The sequence below is a fragment of the Pygoscelis adeliae genome, unplaced genomic scaffold, assembly GCF_000699105.1.
Source record: "Pygoscelis adeliae isolate BGI_AS28 unplaced genomic scaffold, ASM69910v1 Scaffold42, whole genome shotgun sequence".
Lineage (NCBI taxonomy): Eukaryota > Metazoa > Chordata > Aves > Sphenisciformes > Spheniscidae > Pygoscelis > Pygoscelis adeliae.
The window spans coordinates 9603610-9629000 of NW_008824283.1; the positions used below are offsets into that span (position 1 = coordinate 9603610).

The 25391-nt window shown below is 38.9% G+C and overlaps 2 protein-coding genes across 2 annotated transcripts in view; one reads left to right on the plus strand and one right to left on the minus strand.

The window, feature by feature from the left end:
* Positions 1–22850, minus strand: part of VAPA (VAMP (vesicle-associated membrane protein)-associated protein A, 33kDa) — a 30919-nt gene extending 8069 nt beyond the window's left edge. The window contains exons 1-2 of the mRNA XM_009318587.1: positions 22712–22850; positions 4770–4922 (exon numbers count right to left, since the gene is read on the minus strand). Coding sequence (XP_009316862.1) covers positions 4770–4922; positions 22712–22850 — 292 coding nt within the window. The remainder of the gene's footprint in view (positions 1–4769; positions 4923–22711) is intronic.
* A 506-nt stretch (positions 22851–23356) lies between these two features.
* Positions 23357–25152, plus strand: LOC103912340 (beta-1,3-N-acetylglucosaminyltransferase radical fringe-like). Its single transcript, XM_009318588.1, has 4 exons — positions 23357–23433; positions 23952–24054; positions 24444–24597; positions 24934–25152. The coding sequence occupies exons 2-4, from the start codon at positions 23960–23962 to the stop codon at positions 25150–25152; spliced, it is 468 nt and encodes a 155-aa protein (XP_009316863.1). The 5' UTR covers positions 23357–23433; positions 23952–23959.
* The last annotated feature ends 239 nt before the right edge of the window (positions 25153–25391 follow it).

A 25391-nucleotide genomic window follows, 5' to 3' on the forward strand; every position in this document is an offset into this window, starting at 1 on the left:
GGTTCAGACTTTCTGAATGACAGCCTTTTTACTGTACTTTCAGCTTTCCAAAGTTGAAAACTCTGGTCAAGAACAGAAACTCATGTTTCTAAAGTTATTATTTTGAAGTGTGCACAAGCTCAGTGAAAAAAATTACATCACTGACAGTATTTATAGCCTCCATTATTTCTATAGCACTACAATACTTTTAAATGAAAGCTTTAATTACAGAAGCACAGTACCTTCATCCATCCAAGTTATACAAGGCCATCCAGGAGCAGTCTGAATGTTTTTACAGCACATAGTGGTTGTCCAGGTCACCCTGACATCACTATTTTGTGTGTGGTTTCTTTAGTTCAAAGGGACTGAAATAACATGATGTCTATAATATAGACCGGGAGATTAAAACTTTTATAGGATATAGTTGCATATCCAGGGGCATAATATAAAGGTTTGCAGAAATACCTGAATACACAAGGTTTGATATGGTAGTGTTGGGGGACTACTGAAGCAGAGGGATGGATACACAACCAGCAGAGTCTACCTCCAACCATACTGTCTGTCTGGAGCAGACCTTGAAACAATCATGTTAGCCCCCCTGCCTCTGTTCAGAGACAATTAGTTGCCTTACTCAAGATGGGAGTACAGGGCCACACAAATTATACTTAAATATGTATACGTGGGTATGCTTGCAACTTGGTCTGCCAAAGGATGAGGACTCAGAGTGAACTGTAGAGGTAAATTATTTGACAGCGTACATACACTTGTCTTCCACAGAATGGGAATTCCAATTCAGTATATCTTTATACAAAATTAAAAGAGAAGCTGAAGTAGTTTCAGATAAAGATTTTAAAAAAACAGAAATACTGAATTAGCTAGAAAAACCCATTGTATGCTCTAAACAACCTTCCCATATATTCTACACCAATTCAGTCTGCAGACTTCGATACTGCTACAGTTTTCAACAATTCAATTATATTTTCCACAATTCTGAATATTCATCGGGTGTATAGTTCAACATGCTTCCCTTCACACAGAGAGTAAATTCTTCACGGTAGGCTTGAACTGCATTAGTTTATAAAATATGAAGTACAGTATCAAAATTACTAACTTGGCCTTTCCAAATTCACTAGTACCTATGAAAAAAGAGTTACTTCTAAATTTAATTACACTGCCACCTAACTTTAGGCCTTAAATATTAGTTACAAGTCACAGGTGTTTGCTATGGGATTATTTTGTTTTCCTTAAATATTACATACAGCATAATCAAAGGATAAGTGAATAATCTGAATCAGATATATTTCACAAATGAAGCACATAAAGGAATTGCAGTATTTGACATGCTTTCAAACAATCCTATTTAGAAAGGTTTAAAATTCAGGTTCTCTTAATCATTGGTCTCACTGAGGTCTAAAACATAACTGATCAAACTAAATGCTTCTTCCAGGTATGGATGCTTGTCCTGGTTTTGGCAGGGTAGAGTTAATTTTCTTCCCAGTAGCTGGTACAGTGCTGTGTTTTGGATTTAGGGTGAGAACAATGTTGATAACACACCGATGTTTTAGTTGTTGCTAGGTAGTGCTTACACTAGTCAAGGTCCTCCCCATCCCGAGGGGGGGGAAGAAGTGAGCAAGTGGCTGTGCAGTACTTGGTTGCCCACTGAGGTTAAACCACAACAATGCTATAGCAATTTATCTCTAAGAATTTTTCCATCAACAGACTACTGAACAGCATGCAGTACTTCGGTTTCCTAAAGCCAAGGGAACAGATGGAGTAACTTGAAAGATGGCAAAGCCAGCTTTCCCTCATCAGAGAACTTCTTCACATGCTGGCAGAATCCTTGGATAACTAGTTAAATAACTGTGTTCTTTGACCACTTGGTAACAGCTGAAAATCTGACTGAATTGAAAAGCAGCAGAAAAAGACAATCCACAAATTCAAAGAGCTCTTCAAGCTCTTCATGGTTTTAAATAATCATGAAAAATCTCATTAACATACGAAGCCACAGTTTTCAACATGTTCTTGGAATCCCTGAGTAGTCCAGAGATCACTTCTAGGGGAATTGCAACAAATACTTATGAAAGCAAGCCTCTTGTTAATAGGCCTAGGTTTTCTACACAGGAGGGCTTTATCTCCACAAAATAAATCTTAAAGGGGTCTGAAAACCAGAAGGAAGAACAGTAACAAGTAACAGTAACAAGTTGTGAAGGAAGAAGAGTAACACGCTATATTCTGAAAAAATCAGCAACAAGCAATTGTTGTTAACAAGTTAACAACAAGCAATACATGATACAATGATAAATAGTTAATTTAGGGCATCAAGGTAAAGAAAAACAGGTCTTACCAAATTAGTATTTTTGGAGAAAAATGTATAAACATGGCTGAAGAAGGTTACCTAGTGATTCACAATTGAATGGTAAACAAAATGTCCATGGACTTCCTTAAAATGACTGTTAAATTGAATCTCCAACAGTGAATTTAAAAAACTGGCTTGAATCTGAATCAGCACGATGCATTATACAGGCTTAAGACAGCTAAAACTATCTCAACATTTAGTTTTGAACACAGAGTTTCAGCCCATGGTATCCTATAGTGATTTCTCTCTGCACAACAATGTGAGAGAAATCTATTTTTAATTGTATGAAAGATGAGTCAGCACTGAAAACATTCAGCTGAGAGGCTGATGAGATAAAGTGGGTCACTAGAAAAATTACCTGCGCACTTGGCTTACCAAGTAACCCAAAAGAAGTTATATGCTTAAAAACAAAGAGATGAAGCTGACACTTTGGGGAAGAGAACTTAATTCTGAAAAGCATTGTGGAGTCACTATAACTAAACAACTGCACACGAAAGCATCTTGGGGTCACTGTAGCTGAATAACTGCATGAGGATACAGAAAAAGGGATATCAAAGATTCCCTGCTATGCAAACTGAAGAGTCAAGCAATATAATACCATTTCCCTTTACTGGTGAACCTGAAGCTGAAATACTGTTTACAGTATTGCCTCATTTAAAAAATTGAAATATTCAAAGAATTAAAAGGATGATTTGTAACTATGAAAACACACTTTACAATAGGCAAATGGAATACTTCAGTCTATTCAATTCCCTGAAGAGAAAGTCCAGCAATATCTTCATTGTGATGCATAACTACCCACAGGAAAGATCCCCGACACCAGATCAAACACACAGTTAAGACAAAATGGCTGTAAGTCAAAGTTGAAGACGGAAATAGAATCATAGAATAGTTTGGGTTGGAAGGGACCTTTAAAGGTCATCTAGTCCAAATAAAGTAGGCTTTTGACTACCTGAATCTTGAACCAATTCTCAGTAAAATGATCTTTCATCCACCTGATGCTGGACTGTCCATGGTAAGCAATACTGAAATTTTAAGGGTCACATTCTACAGATCATATTAGATTAGAAAACTGGTGTCTCTCCTACAAGGAAAGTTACTCTAAGGTTTTAATCAATCATAAATATAAAAAGTTTTCCTGGGTTATTCCTTGCAACATTTGAACATATCACCTGAAGCTAGTTCTCCAGCTTCTTTTAAACTTCCCAGAGGGTACAAGGATATGAATCTGAAAAGCTCTGAGGAGTACTCCATGTTTCCCTTTTGCTTTGCTACAGCTCTCCAAGGGTTCTACAAAAATCAACTTTCTAGACTTAGGAGATTAGGAGCTCACACCTGTATTGCCTGTGATGTCTACAACCTATAAGATCACAGCCTATAAAAAGGGGATTCCCCTCTCTCCAAGTTGGAAAATATGCTAGGTCCAGAGAAATAAAGTTTCTCACCTCTTACAGTCACTGGTTTGAGAATCCCCTTTATTCTGGAAATTCCTACCTCAAAATGATTGGGAGAATGATCTACAAAAATCATTTACCAAATCAGAAGACTGATACCTAGTCTTTTTCCATTTTCTTCAGAATGTCTACTCCCACAGTTACTAACACTTGGTCTTTTTGACATTGTACAGTCCAGTATAGGATTAGACCATTATACATCCAGCTATCAAAATTCTGTGGATTGTCAGAATGAAGTATGTAAGCCAAACCTACAGGGAGTTTCATGGAAGAAAAGAAAATATTGTCTGGCTTCAGGGCTCACACTCTGCTGAAAAGTAAGGATTCTTTTTTTAATCCCCTCACCCCAAAAACAGACTAAGGAAGGAGTGTTTCTATAGTGAAAAGTACTAGATTTTTCAAATTTAACGGCTACAAACTGCTCCACCTGCCTAAAGTAACAGAAAATATAATTTTTTAAAAGCAATTTAATGATTGCCACTTAACATATGCTACTGAGATAAATGGAAGAATTATGAAACAATATAGTTCAGGGACCAATACTATGGTCCAAAGAAGTAGTCTACAATTGTGAATGAATATTTTTTTTATTTAAACGCAATGAACTGTCAAATGTTTAAACTTTAAACACATCAGAGCACCCAAGCAATGTCCTGCTTCAAGATATAAGCATGAATATAGCAGTCTGAAGCAAAGGTACTGTTAATGTCGCTGCCCATATCCAATTTTCTTTTCTTCCTCTCAGAGAACTGCAGATAAATGTGAAAAATGGTAAGTATGTCTGTATGGAGGATTTTTCAGGTATCATTGCAGCTCTACACCAAGTTGACATTGCACTAATGAAGGGTAACAGTTTTATTTTTTTTAAAAATCTATTTAAAAAGCTGACATACTTCAAACAGCCTGTAAGATCAAGCATTAGAGAACTTCATGAAAGGCCTAAAAACACCTAACCTACAACTGCATATATTTGTTTTTACCTGAAACAATTACAAACGATCCTGGGTCAATAATTCCACTGTTCGGCCTCACACAGTATCGACGAGGTGCTGTGGTCTTCACTTTGAAGCATACTTTTCTATCTGATGGATTTCGTAGTTTAAGATTTGTAGTTACTACATCTGTAAAGGGACCTGAAAAAAGGGTTGTTTTTTTTAAATATGCATGTATCTCTGGAAAAGAAATCTGTTTATACAGTACAAATTACTCTTCAAATATAACTTGATGGCAACAAAATTCTAAAAGCAGGTTAAATCATACATCTGTTAAGCACATATACTGTTACATGCAAAGTATGCTTAGTTATAATAATATACATTACAGCAATGAACAAGTAACTCTTAAATAGTATGACAAACTCAAGCTGCTGTCGCAAAAAGTTTATATTTATATATATATATATATATGCATGCTAATTTTACCAAATCATTCTTAACATTTTAAATACCTAGAAGGTAATGGTCATATGCAAAAGTAAATTTTGCTGGATTTTTCTTTAGGAATAAAAGCAACACATATTTTGGAACTCTTTCAAATGTTTGAAAGAAAAAACAACACTGTGATACTGAAATATAGTAACTGCTCTTGAGATTTCAACTTCTGTTGCACTTCTGAGCTCCTATAGACTTGACAGAAACAGACATCAACCTCATCTTTTAAACTCAAAATAGGCAAGAGAGATGATACTCTGCTTATGCATATACTCTAACTGATCCACAGAAAAGAAGTTGTAGTTGCCATATTTATGTATTCAATGCAGTGTATTCTCTAAACTGTGTTTATGTTAAACCATCAGGATAGGAATTGCCTCTAAGACTGGATTGGACAAGAGGCATAATTTCAACATCAAGCTGCAAAAACACGTCTTCCAACAGAGATCACCTCCATGTGATGCCATATAGTAGCAGCACAAAAAGCAAGTAAGGTTCACAGTGTTCTGAGCTGTGTTAATCTCCCCTATGCTTGTGTCATCTGAAAGCAAGACTGCACAGGCACTAAAAGAATGTAACTTAGAAAATGGAATTTCATATGAACATGAAATTTATTCGGTAATATTTCATGTGTACATTAACTTTTAAGAACCTTCTTTACTGCTCTTCAAAAATTACACATTAAATTACTACACAATAATTTTCATCAGTATTGAAAACATGACAACTACTTTTCCATTAAAAAACTACAAAGAAAGCAAACTTCAGATTAAATTGGATGAAAAAATATACGTGACATGAACAAGTGGCAAGGTAAAACAAAACTGCTAATTGCATTAGACAAAGGAAGTAAATTCTTTTCTGAACACCTTATTCCACAGAGGTATCTGCACTAGTCTGAAGGAAATGGTACTGCCCTCTATCAAACATGTTACTACACTAGAGGGCTCACTATCTGACCAATGTCTTTGTTTCTATAACTCTCTCTCTCATTCCAAATCCTTGATTTTGAGAGAGTGCTAAACAGAGTCTTGACACAAAACACCAAGACACAAATCAATAAAGGACTAAAATGGGAATTACTGAGAACCAGAATACCGAGATGTAGATGAAGATACACGAGCTAGGTTTACATTCAACAAGACTCTTGAGAAAATAGGAACTGGTATTACTTGTCTGAAACTTCATTTCTAATCTGGCTTTATATGGTGGACAAAATAGTCACCCTGTCAATCCAAGCAAATTTGACACAGCCCCCAAGAGGAAGATTTACAAAACTACTTCAAAGTTTCCTGCCACTTGCCTCTTGATGGCTCTTGCAGGATCCAGTTGCATTTACTTATAGAGTGTGATCCAAAAATAACTCCCATCACCCATACCACAAGCTGAATTAAAATCAGGCAGCTGAATACTCCTCTAAATCTAAGACTGGTGATGCACTCAGAAAAGACCAAACATTTATTTTTTGGAGTACACAAACATTTTTGAGGAAGTTATTCTGGGAGTTTTACTAATAGCCACCTAGGCATTGCCTTTGCAGTACCCAGAGGCATACAGCACCTTGAATTTGGCTTTCGAAGGTGTGGGTTGCTTTTTTTTTTTAATTGCAACTCTAGGCAACCTGAGGAGCTCTGCTTCTCAATCTTCTCAACTGCTATTACTAAGGAAATTCTGCTCAAAGGAAAAAAAGGCTCAGTTCAGAGGCTCATTTTGAAAGGCAGTTATCAAGAAAAAGAGCTATATTATTCAAAAATAGCTTATTTCAAGACAAAGAAGCAGTGAATTTATAAACTGATGATAAACTGTTTTTTAAACTTTAAAAAAAAAAATTTCTCTTTCTTTTGAGACATGAAAGGTCCCCTCACATGCCTGCCTTCTCAAAGTGCATAATAATGAGATAGGATTCAAAATAACTCTTCAAATTATTCTGATATTTACTGTCAGTTCTAACACCACAGAGAATTTAAAAAAAAAAAATCTGCTTTTATTCCCCAGGTGCACGAATGCAGCGACCTCCTTTGCATTTCCTGGATACTTCCCAAAAAAGAGCCTTTAGCTCAGGGACATTTTTTAGTATCAGACATTTCTTTCAGAGTGGACTCAAATCTTTTTCAAGGTCTAGAGCACTCTTCTGACAGCTTTACCTTTCACCTGCTTTCTAAAAGCTTTAAAGAAAAAGAAGCTGTATAAAGCCTCTCGAGACTCGTAACCATCAGATTGAATAAATAGCTGGTAACAAACAGGTGCACAAAAGGAAAAGACAACTAAATGTCACTGTTCCTGCAGAACCCAGCTATTTTGGTAGGTTAGTGGCATACCGACAGACAGCACTGATCTTGAGCACGGACAGGCAGGAGCAGACACGAGGATAGTAAATCAGAAAAAAATAGCTATTACCGTTCAGAGTAGCCACACGATCTAAATTAGCATGACATATCCTTCAAAAAAGAAACCATGCAACAGCAGAAGAGGATTCTGGAGTTCCCATTCACACAAATATAAATACCATGACCTTTGGGGGAGTGGAGAAATAAAGTACAAGCTGGCACTAACAGCCTGAGTGCAAAAGCCTAAATCATGACAGTTCCTTGAGAAAAACAGGAAGCAGGCGGAGGAGGAGAACCAAGAAGGAGAAACATTTTAGGCCATACCACACAGACCGCATCTAAACAAGGAAAAGAACAGGCAAAGATGGATACAGACATTCTGCACATGCACGAAGATGGATAAATCCATGCCAGCTTCATCTCAGAAAACATACAGCTACACTAGGACAGCATTATACTCTCAAAAAGAGCATCTCACTCGCTGCTTGCATGACACCCAGGCCAAAGCTGGTTTTTATTTGAGCACTTAAACCTCAGCTGTCTCAGCTCATGTCTAACTGTACCCACCACACAAAATGCCTCATGAGTACTCATCTACTGTTGTTTGCCCCATACTTCCACTGTAAACTGCTTAAGACTATCTTTTATGTTATATTTGTACAACTTAAGACAATGGACTTCTAGATCTGCAACTAGGGTTTTCAGAAGCTGTGGTAATTTAACTAATAAAATCCTCAAGCTATACTGATGTAACTATGATGTCTAATGACAAGAGATCATTGCTTTACAAACTTGTAATTTCAATCTAACCACCCCTGGATGTCAGTTACTTTAAAGGGGACAGGGAGTTCAGCAACCCACTTAGTAGTGTAAATTCAAGACACCAATTACAGCATCTTCCTAGAATAAGAGTTGTGAGAGTGCCAGGTTATTCCAACTGTTTTGAATGGAGCAGTGACAATCTATGCCAAGATTTTTCCTGTCTTTTTGACGAGGGCCTTAGAAAGGAATGACAGACAACTGCCTAATCACACTCAGAAATACTAGAGATCTCCAAAAACATTATGTACTGAATTTCTATTCCAGCAATCTTATAGTGCAGCCACTGTAACATTAATGCCGGGGTTGCCTCTGGCAACTACCCATCTCGGACTACAGCAGCTAGTGGGCAGGAAGAAATGACACAGATTCTGCAGAGCCAGTTTCCACTGCTGAAACACAGTGCCAAGTTTCCCGGCTTGCCACAAGCTTGCTAGTTACACTACAGTAAAACCAAAATACTATGTATTACTGGACAGGTAGGACCTGTACAGAGATCTTTTTGATCAACGGTGTCATTTTCTCTTCAAATTCAGATCTCCTTCAGTTCCTCAGATCCAAAAGTCATCCTTCTACCGCCTGGGATAGTCAAACATAAGGGAAAAAATGGTGACGTGAATATGCCTTTCTAGAGTGGGACGGAAGAGCTTAGACCAACCTCCTCAGCCTGTGGTACCCCTGGGAAAAGTGAGAGATCTGTCAGTATCTCTAGTTGTTGGTAGTACAGAGCAAACATAAAGAACTTCTGAGAAGTGGACATGCTTGGTTATCAAGAAGCTCCATTCAAAATTTGTACAGCTGTCATAATGTGTACACAGGGCCTGGATAAGAAATTGGATAAGAAATTATAATTTTATTAAATTACATAAAATTTTTGATAATTAGAAGGCAGATAATTTGTAGTTGTATAAAAATGAGCATGCATTATTAAATAAATTCAACAGCATTGTATATGAAACAGCTTAAGCGTTAAGTAAACTGTCCTCTTCGATTTAAGACATTGACCTGTAGCTGTTATAAAAGCTAATACCTAAGCTGACTCTGCCAGAAAGCACTCTATTTCATGCACAGAACTAAAGTTTATTTAAACTGTAAACTGGCACAGTAAAGTGATATATTCAGCCACAACTAAAACCAATATAAGTACACATAAAAAAGTACACAGACTGGCAAAAGGAATCCAAACTCCTTAAAATGTGTAAATTACAGTGTTAACTTCAAAAACTATTGTGATTATATGCTCTAAGTGGGATGCTGTTTTTTCATAATTGCTTTATCACCTTTGAAATTCCAAGAACACTGGAAACATACAGAGCACTGGAAACATACAGAGCACTGGAAACATACAGAGCACTGGAAACATACAGAGCACTGGAAGGCATCTTTACAAAAACAAACTCAGGGAGGGTAGTTTTCTTTCAGCACACAATGAAGTCAGGTTGGGCAGGCAAAGAAAAATAATTTACTGCATTTGACAATTTGAGCCCTAATGAGAAAGGAGTTAAAGTCAGCAGGATAAAAACTAGCAGTAATATTATAAAGCCAGCAAGACAAATTTTGAGAACAAGTTAACTGACTTTTATGATAGACCTGACAGGAACAGAGTAAGATCTCCATCAACTCATTCTGCCAGAATTAGAATAAAGAAAGAATAAGTTAAATTAACATAGCCCCATGTACTCGTACATACCTACATTCGTATGATGGAATAAAGAATTTTTTAATTAGGCCAAAATTTAATTGTTTTTCTTCCCCATCATTTGACATAGCAATCACAGAATGGTTGAGGTTGGAAGAGACCTCCAGACATCATCTGGGCCAAACCTCCTGCTCAAGCAGGGGCACCCAGAACCAGTTGCTCAGGACTGTGTCCAGGTGGCTTTTGAATATTTAAGAGGACAGAGACTCCACAGCCTCCCTGGACAACCTGTGCCAGTGCTCGGTCATCCTCACAGCAAAAAAAGTTGGGAACCTCCTGTGTTTCAGGTTGTGCCCATTGCCTCTGGTCCTGTCATTGGGCACCGCTGGAAAGAGCCTGGCTCCGTCCTCTTTCCACCCTCCCTTCAGGTATTTGTACACATTGGTAAGATCCCCCTGAGCCTTCTCTTCTCCAGGCTGAGCAGTCCCAGCTCTCTCAGCCTCTCCTCATAGGAGAGATGCTCCAGTCCCTTCATCATCTTCCTGGCCCTTCACTGGACTCTCTCCAGTATGTCCATGTCTCTCTTGTAGGGGGGAGCCCAGAACTGGACCCAGCGCTCCAGCTGTGGCCTCACCAGTGCTGAGCAGAGGGGAAGGATCACCTCCCTCAACCTGCTGGCGACACTCCTCCTAATGCAGCCCAAGATACCATTGGCCGCCTTTGCTGCAAGGGTGCATCGCTGGTTCACGGTCAACTTGGTGTCCACCAGGACCCCCAGGGCCTTTTCTGCAAAGCTACTTTCCAGCAGGTCAGACCCCAGCCTGTGTTGGTGCATGGGGGGGTTGTTCCTCCCCAGGTGCAGGACATTGCACTTCCCCTTACTGAACTTCACAAGGTTCCTGTCAGCCTGTTTCTCCATCTGCCAGCTCTCTCAGCACTCGTGGGTGCATTCCATCAGGGCCCATGGACTTAGGTATGCCCAGTTTACTTAAGTATTCCCTGACCTGATCATCTTCCACCAAGCGTACGGAAGGAAGGATGTCTAGAAATGAAAGACCAGTGTTCTATAGCGAGTCAAAACTACCTTGACTGTCAGATAAGAAAACTAATCTTAAAATATACACAAAGCACTTAATTGCTCCAAATGGAATTTTATAGTACTTTCTGAAAAAAGCATAGGTGACACAGCTGACAAAAGAAAGTGAGAGGAATGTTGTTTATTTCCATAAATTAGTTTTAAGAAATTAATATTCAGACCACTGTGAAAACACTCAAGAGAATCCATAATATGCATTGCCAATGAACATAATTCCTTCCTCTTGAAATACCAAATACCATGACCATTCAAATACCTTCTTCAACTGGAAGAAAAATTCCAATTCTAACAAATCACCTATGTTAAAATTATTCACAGTCTATGAAGCATAACAGCTTAGGTTTCATGGATTAATAATTCAACATTATAGGTCTGAATGATCAGGAATAATCAGTGGATGAAGGTGCAAAATTAATAATACCTACAAATAACCATGGCTCTCAGGTAGATATCCATATATTAGAGCAATAATACAGAATCTTTCACTTCTTATTCTACCCTGGCACTTGAGAAAGTTATTAGTTTTATCATCAATCTGCATGTAAATGTCAGAATGCAAAAAAGGTTTTATAAGAAAGCTGACACACCTCAATGTCCACAGCTCCTGAAGGCTGATTCTAGGCTAGCACTGTTCGCTATGGGTAACATCAGATTTTACCTGGGCTCCCCACAATGACATGCTGTCAGCATCCATGCTGATGATGTATCTGCCAAAGAGTTTTCCTTCTAAAAACTGCTGAGACAATGCCCATTTCTTAATCCTAAAAGAGCTCATCTTCCTCTGTCAAAGGGGCAAGCAGAGCCTATATATGGCTACACAGCTTACTAGAGATGTTTGTGCAGATGCTGGCATGCATGCTTTACTGGGGGCTGGTGTTACAGAAATGGGAATTGAAACCTTTTGCCTGCCATTCTGACAGAGAAAAGACAGGAATACAATACAGTGGCATTTCAAAGCAGACAAAAAAACAACTTTCTTTTCTTACATTTTCTTTCTGGATCAAAACTTCATACTCCCCCCAGCTTGCTACTGACATGTTGTTAGTGGCCAAAAAACACAGTAAAAATGCAATAAGCATCTATCTCAAGGGTAAAGTACAGCCACAGATCATTACCATGAATTCTGGTAAAGAGAACATTATCTACTTTATATCTTACATAAAATACAGACTAAAAGGAGATTGTCCTGCATTTAATGTTAAATATGGACAATGGTTTCTTTAGCCTCAACAACAACAAAAACAACACTATTAATAAAACAGTATAACATGTAATAACTTCATCCAAAGATATTAATGCTTGTATTTAGCTTAAGCTTTAAAATTTAGTGGTCTGAGTCCAATTCAGTCATATATGTCTATTCTTGATAATTTTCCTACTGAAAGAGCGCCATTACTAAAGAACTGTCACCTTACTAACACGGAAGGCATGTTTGTTACTTAAACTTAACCTCCACATTATTGTGAATTCCTTACTTGCAATTTAGCTTTATTTGGTTACATTGTTATTCTTTCCAAATACACATTAAGAGCATACTAAAATTGGTTACTCCTGCTAGGGTAAAGTCTTAAGAATCTAATGATAAAGTATTATTCATTCCAAAGCACTCTCACCGTTGAAGTAACAAGAGCAGTAGAAATATTTTACTACTGCTAAACATGAGCATTTAAACCAGCAAATTATTCCCAAGTCCTGAAACATCTAAGTAATATGTACAAGCAATCTTTCAGTACAGATGCAATATTAACAATTTAGTTCAGTAAGGGCTGTGTTATAAACCCTTCCTGCTGGAGCAGCTATTCTCTTTACTTGCATAAGGTAGGATAAGTAATGAATTTGATAATTACAGAGGCTCTTAGATTTCAAAGAATACTAGCAGATTTGAACAACAGAACTAAATAAACAACTAACTTTTCCCTTTCTTTTTCCTTTTAAACTTGCTTTGTATTTTAACCTGCTATAGCTTACAAAAGGTTCCAGTGATGCTGAAAAGCCCGGCTCTCCTGTTTCAAATATTCAAATATTCAGCAGCTTAAAATATGTATGCATCCTCAAATACAAAATTTCCACTTGGATACACCCTTCTGATCTGAATTGCAACATACAAGATACTTTTCAAACTTTCTAGCAGTGATCAGAATACTTGTAATCGTCTCAGATGACAGCTGTAATGGCACATAGACCAAAAGCTGTTACCTAGCACTTTTCCCAGTGTGCTCCAAGAACTGGGTATCAGAGGCCAGGCTCAAACATTAAACAGAACACCGGAGCTCCTGTGGTTTTCACTGGTTTCCTTCCAAGTAGTATTCCACAGCATAACAAAGTAACTTTAAAAATAAATCATTTTCACACTTCTCCCAGTGTGGACAAAAGCCCAGAATGTTCTTTTAAAAAAACCCAAAGTTTCAGGTGTTTGACTGTTAGATGGTGTCCAACCTCAGTACGTAACACAGAGCCCGGCCTAAACAGGCTTATATATCAGACATTAAAACTTCCTGCAGACAGGTCTAGCTAATACTGGACTACCTCCCAAAGACATGAACAGCTCACTTCAGTTTCAGGGTGACCTTTCATTCTCTGTAAGTGCAGACTACAGGTCTCAAGCTCCCAAATCTCTGAAAGCCAAGTACAGTATATCCTACAGTCACTCAGGAAAACAAACACCTCCTTTAAATAAAAGTTGCACTGAGTCACAGTCTTGTCACTCAGACAGGATCATAAACTCCATTCCCTCACTACCTTCACATCACAGTACTGAGCTGAGCTAATGCAGCCACGCTTCCCAGGACCAGCCAGCTCACTTCTATAGAAGCAGCTAGGGTTCTAACTTGAGCTGTAATATGGAACGTGTTTAGTAGATGTCTAGTAGACACCCAAATTAAAAACCAAAACAGTTTTTACTTTCATTGGCTCTACTGGACTTAGTGGCCATATTAACATCATACTGTTAACATGTTAAACATGTTAAATCAACATCATACTCCTATGACTTATAATTACTAAGTTTACTTCACATATGGAGAAGTTACTCCTATGTATATGATTTTTAAATATATGAACATCCCTTCTTACAAAGAAAAAAACATTAAACACCTATCTCAGTCAAGCTATTCTAATGTCTTGGAATGTAACATGACATGCCGGCTTTTAGCTTAAGTACATCATTAGGTACCACCATTGTCCTACCAAACTTTCAAGAACATTGTAACCTCATGACCTAGTGTCCTGGTTTCAGCAGGGATAGAGTTAATTTCCTTCCTAGTAGCTGGTACAGTGCTGTGTTTTGGATTTAGGGTGAGAACAATGTTGATAACACATCGATGTTTTTAGTTGTTGCTAGGTAGTGCTTATACTAGTCAAGGACTTTCCAACTTCCCATGCTCTACCAACTGAGAAGGCTGGAGGGACACAAGAAGCTGGGAGGGGGCACAGCCAGGACAGCTGACCCAAACTGGCCAATGGGATATCCCATACCATGGGACGTCATGCTCAGTATATAAAGCTGGGGGAAGAAGAAGGAAGGGGGGGACGTTTGGAGTGGTGGTGTTTGTCTTCCCAAGTAACCGTTACGTGTGATGGAGCCCTGCTTTCCTGGAGATGGCTGAACACCTGCCTGCCCATGGGAAGTAGTGAATTAATTCCTTTGTTTTGCTTTGCTTGCGTGCGTGACTGTTGCTCTACCTATTAAACCATCTTTATCTCAACCCACGAGTTTTCTCACTTTTACCCTTCCGATTCTCTCCCCCATCCCACTGGTGGGGGGGTGAGCGAGCGGCTGCGTGGTGCTCAGTTGCCAACTGGGGTTAAACCACAACACCTAGGAGAAGCCTTCTAAACTCCACATGAAACAAACCATTTTGTAAGATGGTATCTGATGAATTTAAAACTATTTTTGCCCACATAATTTTTAGAAGGTTGGTTCAGACTGACATGATTCAGATTTGAAATTCAACTAGTTTCTAATGATCTAAATACATTCAGAGCCACTTGATGCCAATTCATTTTTGTACCAATCCTACCCTTTAGCCTACGTAGCTTTTCTTTTCCCCAGTGCTTACCTCTTCTGATATATTTATAAATAGCAATCAGGTCCCCCTTCAGTCTTCATTTTGCTAAGATAAACAAGCCAAGCTATTCACTTATGTTAATAACTTTTTCTTTGCACCATTCCCGTTTGGATTCATCTTCTCTGACTAGGTGTTGCCAGGGATGCATTCAGATAAAGCTTCATCAATGCCATAAACCTTGACATTAATACTTCCCTCACTACAAAACTACAGTCTCATATTTGCCCCATTTCATGACTTGTCACACTTGCAATAAACCTGTGATTAAGTACTAGTCTCTAGTTTTATTCGTCCTTCATCACTTCCAACTACAATGAGAAAACAGCAGTTCTATTATTAGCACACATCAAGTGCACAAATTTTTTTTGCATTCATCACATCTCCTAACTTTGCATTACCAATGAGCTCTACCAGCACAGCCCCACCCATACCAAGGTCATTAATGAAGATACTAAACCAAGTTCAAACACGACACTGGTCCATCCTTTAGAAATGTCCTTATTAAGCTTCCAATAGCCCAACAGCTGTGCTGCAGTTTATTTTACAGCTTGTCCCTTCTCCACCCTACGTTTTTCCACTAAGCTCTTTTACCTGCAACTTAATTATTAGTTTTGCAGATACCTCTGTATCAAATAATCAATATTCAGATCATAGAACAGACCTTCCTGGAAGATATGTCGAAACATTTAGAAGACAGGGAGACAGCCAACATGGCTTCACCATGGGCAAATCATGCCTGACTAATCTAGTGGCCTTCTACGATGGAGTGACTATATCAGTGGACAAGTGAAGAGCTATAGATGTCACCTATCTGGACTTCTTAAGGCCTTTGATACAGTCCCGCCCGACATTCTTACCTCTAAATTGGAGAGATATGGGTTTGACGGATGGACTGTTAGATGGATAAGGAATTGGCTAGGTAGACATGTCCAAAGAGTTACAGTCAATGCCTCAGTGTCCAGGTGGAAACCAGTAACGAGTGGTGTCCCTCAAGGATCTGTACTGGCACCAATATTATTCAATGTCTTCATCAACGACATAGTGGGATTGAGTGCACCCTCAGCAAGTTTGCAGATGACACCAAGCTGAGTAGTGATGTTTATTTGCTTGAGGGAAGGGATGCCATCTAGAAAGACCTTGACAGGCTTGAAGGGTGGGCCCACATGAACCTCATGAGGTTTAACAAGGCCAAGTGCAAGGTCCTGCACCTGGGTCAGGGCAATCCCCAGTATCAATACAGACTGGGGGACAAATGGATTGAGAGCAGCCCTGCCGAGGACTTGGGGGTACTGGTGGATGAAAATTTGAACATGAGCCAGCAGTGTGTGCTTGCAGCCCAGAAAGCCAATCATATCCTGGGCTGCATAAATAGAAGAGTGGCCAGCAGGTCGAGGGAGGTGATTCTGCCCCTCTACTCCACTCTCATGAGACCCCCCCTACCTGGAGTACTGCATCCAGCTCTGGAACCCCCAGTACAAGACAGACATGGAACTGTTAGAGTGGGGTCCAGAGGAGAGCCACAAAAATGGTCAGAGGGCTGGAACACCTCTCCTATGAAGAAAGGCTAAGACAGTTGGGGTTTTTCAGGCTGCAGAAGAGAAGGCTCCAGGGAGACCTTATTGTGGCCTTTCAATATATAAATGGGGCTTATAAGAAAGACAGAAAAAGACTTTACCAGGGCCTGTAGTGACAGGACAAGGGGCAACGGAGTTAAACTGAAAGAGGGTACGTTTAGATTTGACATAAGAAAGAAATTTTTTTATGATGAGGGTGGTGAGACACTGGGACAGGTTGCCCAGAGAAGCTGTGGATGTCCCATCCCTGGAAGTGTTCAAGGTCAGGTTGGATGGGGCTCTGAGCAACCTGATCTAGTGAAAGATGTCCCTGCCCATAGGAGGGGAGTTGGACTAGGTGATCCCTTCCAACCCAAACCACTCTATGATTCTATGAAATAATGTAATGACATTCAGTAAATCCAGTGGTAAGATCAGATTTTGTTTGGGGATGCACACAGAAGAGATGAAAAAGAGACACAGATAGAGAGAGGAGGTGGTCTCAGACCAGACTGGCACATTCTACCTGGGACACTCATGCTGCATTTTATTCCACGTTCCATTTACCTCCATGTCTTTAATTATTCTTTCCTCTAAGGCTTTGCATACTATCGAGGTCTGACCTATTCAAGCATTGAAGTGTCAAATTAAGAATTACTCCAAGTGAGACCACATTTTGAAAAACACGGGAGGGAAAAATTCTGATGTGACTATCTTTTTAAAATTCAGGCAAACAATTATTTTTCTTTTCTTCCTTATTCATGTTATTAAAAACCAAACACCTGAAGTCCTACACCAGGATAGTATTTAGCAAACTATCTTAACTCTCAAGACCTTGTTCATATAGAAATAAACTAAAAATATTTATTTTAATTTACAGAACCACGTATTTCTAAATACTTTCAAACCATAAAATGAAATGTGACATCTACCTTGCCAAATAATTTACAATGCAGTAACTGTATACAATACGGAAAAAAAAACACTAAAAGGCAAGAGAAGCTAAAGAGGCCAAGACCACTATGCACCAGATAATGCCTTACTGCCTTAAGGAAAATAAAGTTACTAAAAATTCTAACTTGTGTTTCTGCATTTTTATTTTCAACAATACCACATCAGAAATTATCTCAGTAGAGTCATTTTGCTGGTTTGTTTTTTTTTTTTTTTAAAGAAATTAGCTTATACACACTTATCTGGCTCATCTGACAATAAAAGCCTTGTAATTTGACAACTTTCACACTGGAAAATGTAATACTTATCTAATTAGTCAGATTTTTTTTTCCACTTTACACACAGCAAGTTCTCTCCAGCAGCCTTTTCCAACTTGAATTTATGGCTTGTAAGCTGAGCATGTAATATCCCTTTAATGACTAATGGTCACAAAGATCTGGTTAACAAACATCTCCCAAAGACAAAGTTAGTCAGAAAGTAAAACATATTCACAAACCACAGTCAAGCTGAAACAGGAACAATTTATACCACCACAATGGACAGTCTGCGCACTAAATATTCAGACCTATTAACCGATGCATAAAACAGCTCCTCTTGTTCATGGTAAGTTTCTACTTTTCAACTTGGCCTTGAACAATGGTAGTGTTCATGTATAATACAGTATTTTTTACAATATTAATAATGATGTATCACAGTGATCTACAACACTTGGTTAGGCTATCAACAAGCAGAATGAGTAGGCACTTTATACTAATAACAATGTAGAGGTGAAGCTTTTATACCAATGACTACACTGGAAGTACAAGACGGTGAGGTTTGGATAGTGTTCCTCTGTTTAGTGAAGATGCAATATTAAGTAAAACAGGGTCCTACAAATTGCAGGTAAAGGACAAAACTTCCAAATCTTCACTGCAGTATACCTCTATCATCACAGGATAATCTTTCATTATTGAATCTTAAAACAAATGGCAAACTAGATCTGCCAAAATATAATCTAACATCTATAATACGCCTGACTTCACTGATCAATGCAACTCCTTTTTATTAGTCAGTTTTAAATGCAGTCTAACACCATGGTAGAGACGTATGTATTAATATAATATCACCTCATAAGCAACACCCAGGTACAAAAAAAAAATTATCTTCCTTTCCCTTCCTCAACACATTCCCACCAATCATTTTGTATCTCAATTTTCATTAATACCTATCATTAAAAAAAAATTAAAATACTAACAAATATTACATTTGAGCCAGGAAACAATAGATAGAAGTACATATATATAGGAAGAGTAAACAATTCCAGGAATCCTTCTTGGATTTAAAAAAAAAAAAAGAAAGAAGTAAAAGTCTACTCGTTGAATACTGAGTCATTCTATGGGATGTTCAATCTTTGTCATTACACAATACTCAACCAGCAAAAATATTAACTTAAATGGAATCATTTCAAAGTATCAGAAAGCCACAACTGTGTCAGTAATCACTTACAACCAGTTTTTCCTCTCTGCACTCCATTGTTTAGTTTCAAAAATGTTCTTGAATGAAGATACCAAAAAATTTACATCCCAATCGCCTTTTTTTTAACCTATCTTAGAAAGCTGGGACATCACAAACTTGCTGGTACTTTGAATAAAGTGAAAACAGGTGTAAAATTTGACATAATGAAGACACACACAAATAAGGCAGCAAGATCACATCTGAGGACTTCAGACCCTGCCTACGCTAAAAGATATCCTGGGCTGATTCTGGCAACAGACCTTGAGGGCAGGGGATGGATTTAATGTTCAGCTATTTTTACCTTTAAATTCCATCTTCTCGGTTTGCAGTAACACATAGCCTGTGGCTTTCAATGTTACCAATAGCAGTATAACAATTACAAAATAATCTACTGCAATATTTTTGCATTATTTAAAAGATCATCAAAATCTGCATTTCAGAACAAGCCGTAATACTTCAGCGAAGTGCTCTCTACCTCACCTGGCAAGAGTCACTTGAATGTATACCAGCTGATAGCTGATTTTATACTCCAACAATCACAGATTATGAATCAGATTAATAATCAGAAATTAAACATCATCTGTTATACCGATCTCTCCCAGTAACTCAAACCATCAAGGGGAAAAATTATTGCACACAGACATGCTCAAAAGTTGATTTTAGCCTGCTTACTTGCTGACTTATTTCTAGCCTCGAGGTAGTAACAACAAAAAAAAAAAGGAAAAGTGTGCCTCGTTATTTTGAGACGTTTACAAAGGTAACGTAAATGGATTTCACACACTTGTAAGCAAGAACTTCAATAAAGGATATCAACTTAGAATATTCAGACATTTTTGTAATGTCTGACTACTGCTAGTCAGACACCCCTGAATCACATGAAATTCAAATTCTGAACACTCCCTACTAATTTTCCAAGGCTCACCAAATCAACTAGTGTTGATTTTCAACTAGGTGTTGCAGAAGCATGTCTTATGACTGATTTAAAGATTTGGCGAAGGTTTTTAAAAAAGGACCATCATCCAAGACCAACTTAAGTACACGGTACTTACAATTGCAAAACTGGCTTCTCTGAATTAAGGAAGACTGAGTTTCCATAAAAATGCTAGAAATCCTTGAACTGAAAACTTCAAGTGCTGCTATTTAACTACACAACTGTTAAAAAAAAATGTATTTCCTCACAAGGAACCAATTCCAGATTACCATAATCTTCACTAAACTAGAGCTACAGACAATAATTATATGCATGAGTCACATGAAAAAGACCCCAATAAGAAGCAGAAGATGTTCCACCCTCCAAATTAGTTGCTTTTAAGTGTCTCATGTTTCAATTCTTCCTATCCAGTCCTAAACAAACCCAAACAACTTCAGATTTGAGAAGTCTAACAAAATATATTAGTCTAAAATACAGAAGAAAGCTGTACAGGAGTAATATGGCTGAAGACCTGGATACAAGAACCACAAGGCAAATATTCAGTGCTCCATATTGAGTCTCTGAAAGCATTATTACATAGTCTATCAACTGCCTCTTAGTTTCATCACTTTTAAGTACAATTTTTCCTCTTGTCACATTTGCACAACACTCTGAAAAGTATTTATTTGTTTTGTGGTTTTCCTTATGTATTCCTGATGGTTCCAGAATCCAAAGAAACCTAGCTATCGTAGAAGCAGAGGGAATTAACCATGACCCAAAACGCTATTAATGACTGAAATTTCTACGAATGCAAAGTACTATAAAAACAGGATTCTAACGTCTTGGTCACCAAGGGAAATATGTAACGTGTTAGCCTTGGGATGCGTTCTTTAGACCTCCGCCTGAATTGTGTGGAATAAAATTAAGGTCTATAATACATTTATCCTGATTTTTGCTGATTGAGTAAAGTAGATTAAAAAAAAAGACAGTTTCATCAGGCAATAATGAATCTAAAGCCTTGTCAACAACTCCTTAAGATAAGTCCTATGTACTTTTTAATTTAAATCATTGTTTGCATAGGGGTATACTAACACATTTCACTGTAACCCTAAAGGTCAGCAAATCCATTATAAGTTCCTGAGGCAAGAAAACCACCAAAACTATTTGTCCAGTTCAGATGTTGAGACTTAAACTGGATCTCTGTTACATACACATCAACAGTATTAGGTCAATAATAATAATGGATAATTGTCCCAATAAAATAACTTTGAATAACCAGCTGCACTGAAAAAATATATGCTTTTTTTTTTCTTCAAACAAAGTTGTATGATTTTCCTACACTAAGTTACACTTATTCTGAGTCATACATTCTCTTACTAACCAATTACTTTTTAAAAGATAACACTTGGAATTCCCTTCTGCCAATATTGTGTTCTTCAAGGCAGTACTTTAGAACTGAATTAGTTCATGGCCCACAAACCTTTTCAAACACCTCAGAATAATAAGCAGTTACAAAATATTTATTGAGAGTGCACTCGATGCTCTCTCAATAGATAGCTCTTTCTATAGTATATTACTGTAATAACATAGTAATAGAGAGTGCTTTCCATGGAGTACTAAGACTGCAGTCTCATTATGCTTCAGATTTTGTTTTTGCTTAGTCTGCTCTACAGAAATTTTCCTAATATATGCATTAGCCTGAAACCAAAGTTTATGCCTGAAGAATACACATTTCATGCTCTAAGTACATAAACACACAGCACAATATCGATCACTGACTGACAATGGCTTCATACAGACAGAATTTCTAATCTAGTATTTATTCTATATTCCCTGTATCAACACTTTGTTTCATATCACATAAATACGGCTTACTTCCAGCTTGAAGACAGCTCAACATTTGAAAGCTTCGAATTAGACACAGTAGCTTTTTAGTTTAAAAATAAATAAATAAAGATTCATGCATTTTCCTCCAAGCTTTTCTTGCAATAAGAATACAGTGTATTGAAATCTGAGTGCAGCCAAACATTTTAACAACACAAAACAGAAGTGAAAAAGATAAGTTCTTGCTATGGTTTTGACTCTATGAATGTGCAATTTAAAAATTTAAAAATGTAAGCTATCAAGAAATTAATATGTGTGATCAGACAGGTTTTGGTTTTTAATTGATTTGATGGATCAATAAAACGAGTATAGTTTGTACCAGTATAGCATCTCTTTGATAAACCAGACTTAAGCTTTATTTCTAAAAGCCAGGCCAGCCAAAGGTATTTTGGGGAACATGGCGTTCTTCCCTAATATAAACATTAATTCGTTCTAGTTGTCCATTTAAAGATTTTTACAACATCATAAATTCCACTGTCCCTCTAAAACAATGAAAAATGAGTCTACTAAAAATGGAAAATAAAATAGAAATATTTCTAGGATTAGGCAAGTACACGTGCTGACACTAGTCACAAAATTTAAAATGTAAGTTCAGACAACATTAACAGCTTTAAAAAAAAAAATCTAATATTGCTGATTCTAAATCCAAAACGTTCTGAGATTTTTCTCAATGGCCCTTATGGGTATAAAATATAATCACAGGATACTACTGAAAACTACTTATTCTATCATGCTTTTCTTTATTCCCTTACCTTTCAAGGACCACTCATCTCTGGAAGAGCCTTCCCTTTCACAACTATCTAATTTATTAGGAGAGAAAAAACCCCCACATGACAACAGCACTAACTGGGACCTATTTTGACAGAAGCATGTCATGCCGGTCACAGTCATGCGGTCGGCACGCAATACCCGATACACAGAAACTTCCGAAAGGCACACATTCCTTTCCTTCATTCCCAAGAAAGGAGTGAGCTGCCTGTTTACGTACCAAGAACCTGCCTGAAACATGACAACTCGGGGGAAAGGGCGGGGAGTCATTTGCCAGGCCAGCGGGACGGGCTGCATGGGGGAGAGGGTGCGAGTGCCTGCACATCGCCTGCTCGCACGCCCCTGGAGTGATGGTGCAAAACCCCACCAGCCCCCGCGGGGACACCGGCCTGGGCCAGGGCTGGGCTCTGACAAGCGCCCGCGGCCGGCCCTCCAGGGCGCGGGAGGGGGAAAAGGCCAGCCGTGAGGGTGGCCTCGTGAAGGGAGTTCCCCCCCCCCCCCCCCCCCCCCCCCCCCGCTCCCAGCGGCTACCGTGAAATAAACTTAACAAGACAAAACATTCAGAGTTCTGACTGCAACCGAGCAAAGTTGCAATTAGTTTCTGAAATTCTCAAATGTGTACACGCCTTTCTCCCAACCCATTTTTGTCTCCCACAGACGTTTATATTCACAGACTGGGAGGATCGGGAGCTACGCCTGAAAGCAGGTAAGCTGCGTAGCGTAGGTGCACGCTGTCTGAGTTTTGTTTCTGTCGTACTTTCCCTAGAAGTCCTTACTTCGTGCTGTACAAGCAATTGGGGAAGTTGAGATGGAGAAAATGGAGAAAACTTCTCCTTTCACAGGAGAACTTGCTGTTCCTACTTACCACCTGGACAAGATGCCTGGAACTTCCTGAATACTGGGTTCACCTTTGCACCCACTTCCTTCCTGTTAGTAAGCTTAAGTCTGGTCCAAAGTGATGTTAGGTATTTCCTTTGCATACAGTCTCATGGCACTCTTTATTTACCCTGCACTCACACGTTTTTACGTGCCCTACAGCTTGCATGCTGTAGAGCGTGCGTATGCCCAACCCACGAGCCCTGCCTGTCCTGCAGTTTACTCTCCATGTGTGCACCATATGCGCTTCAGATGTACGGTATTAGTGCCAGATGTACACTTCTTTTGTAGTCTTTTTGGGCTACACATGCTTCTCAAACCTGAAAGGGCTGATCTTTATTTTTCTAGGGGATCATATGATCAACACCAACTGTTCTGCTGTCCATACCCGGCAAGCTCTCTGCTGCAAGATGTCTGTGGAATATGATAAATTCCTGGAATCTGGGCAAAAGTAGGTGAAACACGTTGTTCTGATTGACTTTGTTTCTTCCAGTTCTGTGTTCACAGGAAACTTGAGTAACCTCCTCTGCTCCAGTACGGAATGCAGTGTTAGCTAAAACGTGGTGATGCGCGTAGGGAAGGGAGCACAGCATGAAGCAGTGTTTATAAACAAGCATCATCTAAAAGGTGGAAAGGGTGATAATCTAAAGGGGGTTATTAATTTCAGCCTCTTTCCAAAATTAGGATCTGTGGGTGCTTTCAGCTTCCAAATTCTGTAATTCAGGACAATGGGGAATGCTTTCTGCTCCAGGCCCGAAAGACTAAGACCCAGCTGTAAACCTGTAACTCATTTCTTTGTCACTGCTCTGCAGTAACTTTCTTACTTCATTTTGTTTGAAGATGGTTTTGTCATGTGGACGATGACAACTATGTGAACCCTCGGACTCTCCTGCGTCTCTTATCTGCCTTCTCACACAGCCAGGATGTCTACGTGGGGCGACCGAGTCTGGACCATCCCATTGAAGCAGCTGACCATGTCCAAAGCGATGGATCAGTAAGCGAACTTTGCAGTTAGTCTGAGAGACATCCTGACCTTCTAAGCTTTTAAAACCTCGAGAGTTCATAGGATTCCCCCACAAAAACAAGTGATTTAATCTGCAAGCAGTGAACCTGGCACTGGTCACTTTCAGAGACAGGGTGCTGGGTTAAATGAACCTTTGATCTGATCTCATATGCATATGTAAAATAGAGTTTGTCTCCTGGGTGGATGTCTGTTTCTCTTCCTTTACTCACGTATGTTGGTGATCTCCCTCAGACTGAGGTGAGTAGGGCCTCCCCACCTTAACTCTTTCTTTTCCTTTAGTGGTTTTGGGGGAGTGCTCCTTGTTAGGCGTTGGAGCCAGCTCCCGGCTGGTATCAGGTACCGGCGTCGGGACGGCTGCGGCCCAGCCTGAAGGCAGATCTGCCACCCTGCCAGGCAGCACCGGGGCGCTGGGGTGGACGGGCCTGGCTCTCAAACGGGCCCTGGAAAATGGCCAAAAACTCTCCTCGAGTAGGAAAGTTGTCGTTAGGTGAAGCCTTAGGAGTACTAACAAGGAGTCGATGTTGAGAGAGATTGAGCGCTTGCAACACCTGAATGAGAAATAAGAGCCATTATTTATTAGTAGGCAGGAACAGAGGGTATTTGCCATCCTTCTCACTTGCGCTTTTTGTCAGACACAGTGTTTTCATGGTAGGCCTTTTCATTAATACCATACTTTAAAGTGGATGGTGCATCTTGGGATATTTGAATACACTGGTGACAACTAAACAAGAAAAAACAGATAGACAGCCAAATCCATCTGAACC

Excerpts from the sequence above, each read along its gene's own strand:
- LOC103912340 (XM_009318588.1), top strand. The coding sequence starts at position 23,960 with ATGATCAACACCAACTGTTCTGCTGTCCATACCCGGCAAGCTCTCTGC. Across the intron at positions 24,055-24,443 it reads TTCCTGGAATCTGGGCAAAA|ATGGTTTTGTCATGTGGACG; the intron begins GTAGGTGAAACA and ends TTTTGTTTGAAG. Across the intron at positions 24,598-24,933 it reads ATGTCCAAAGCGATGGATCA|GCGTTGGAGCCAGCTCCCGG; the intron begins GTAAGCGAACTT and ends GCTCCTTGTTAG.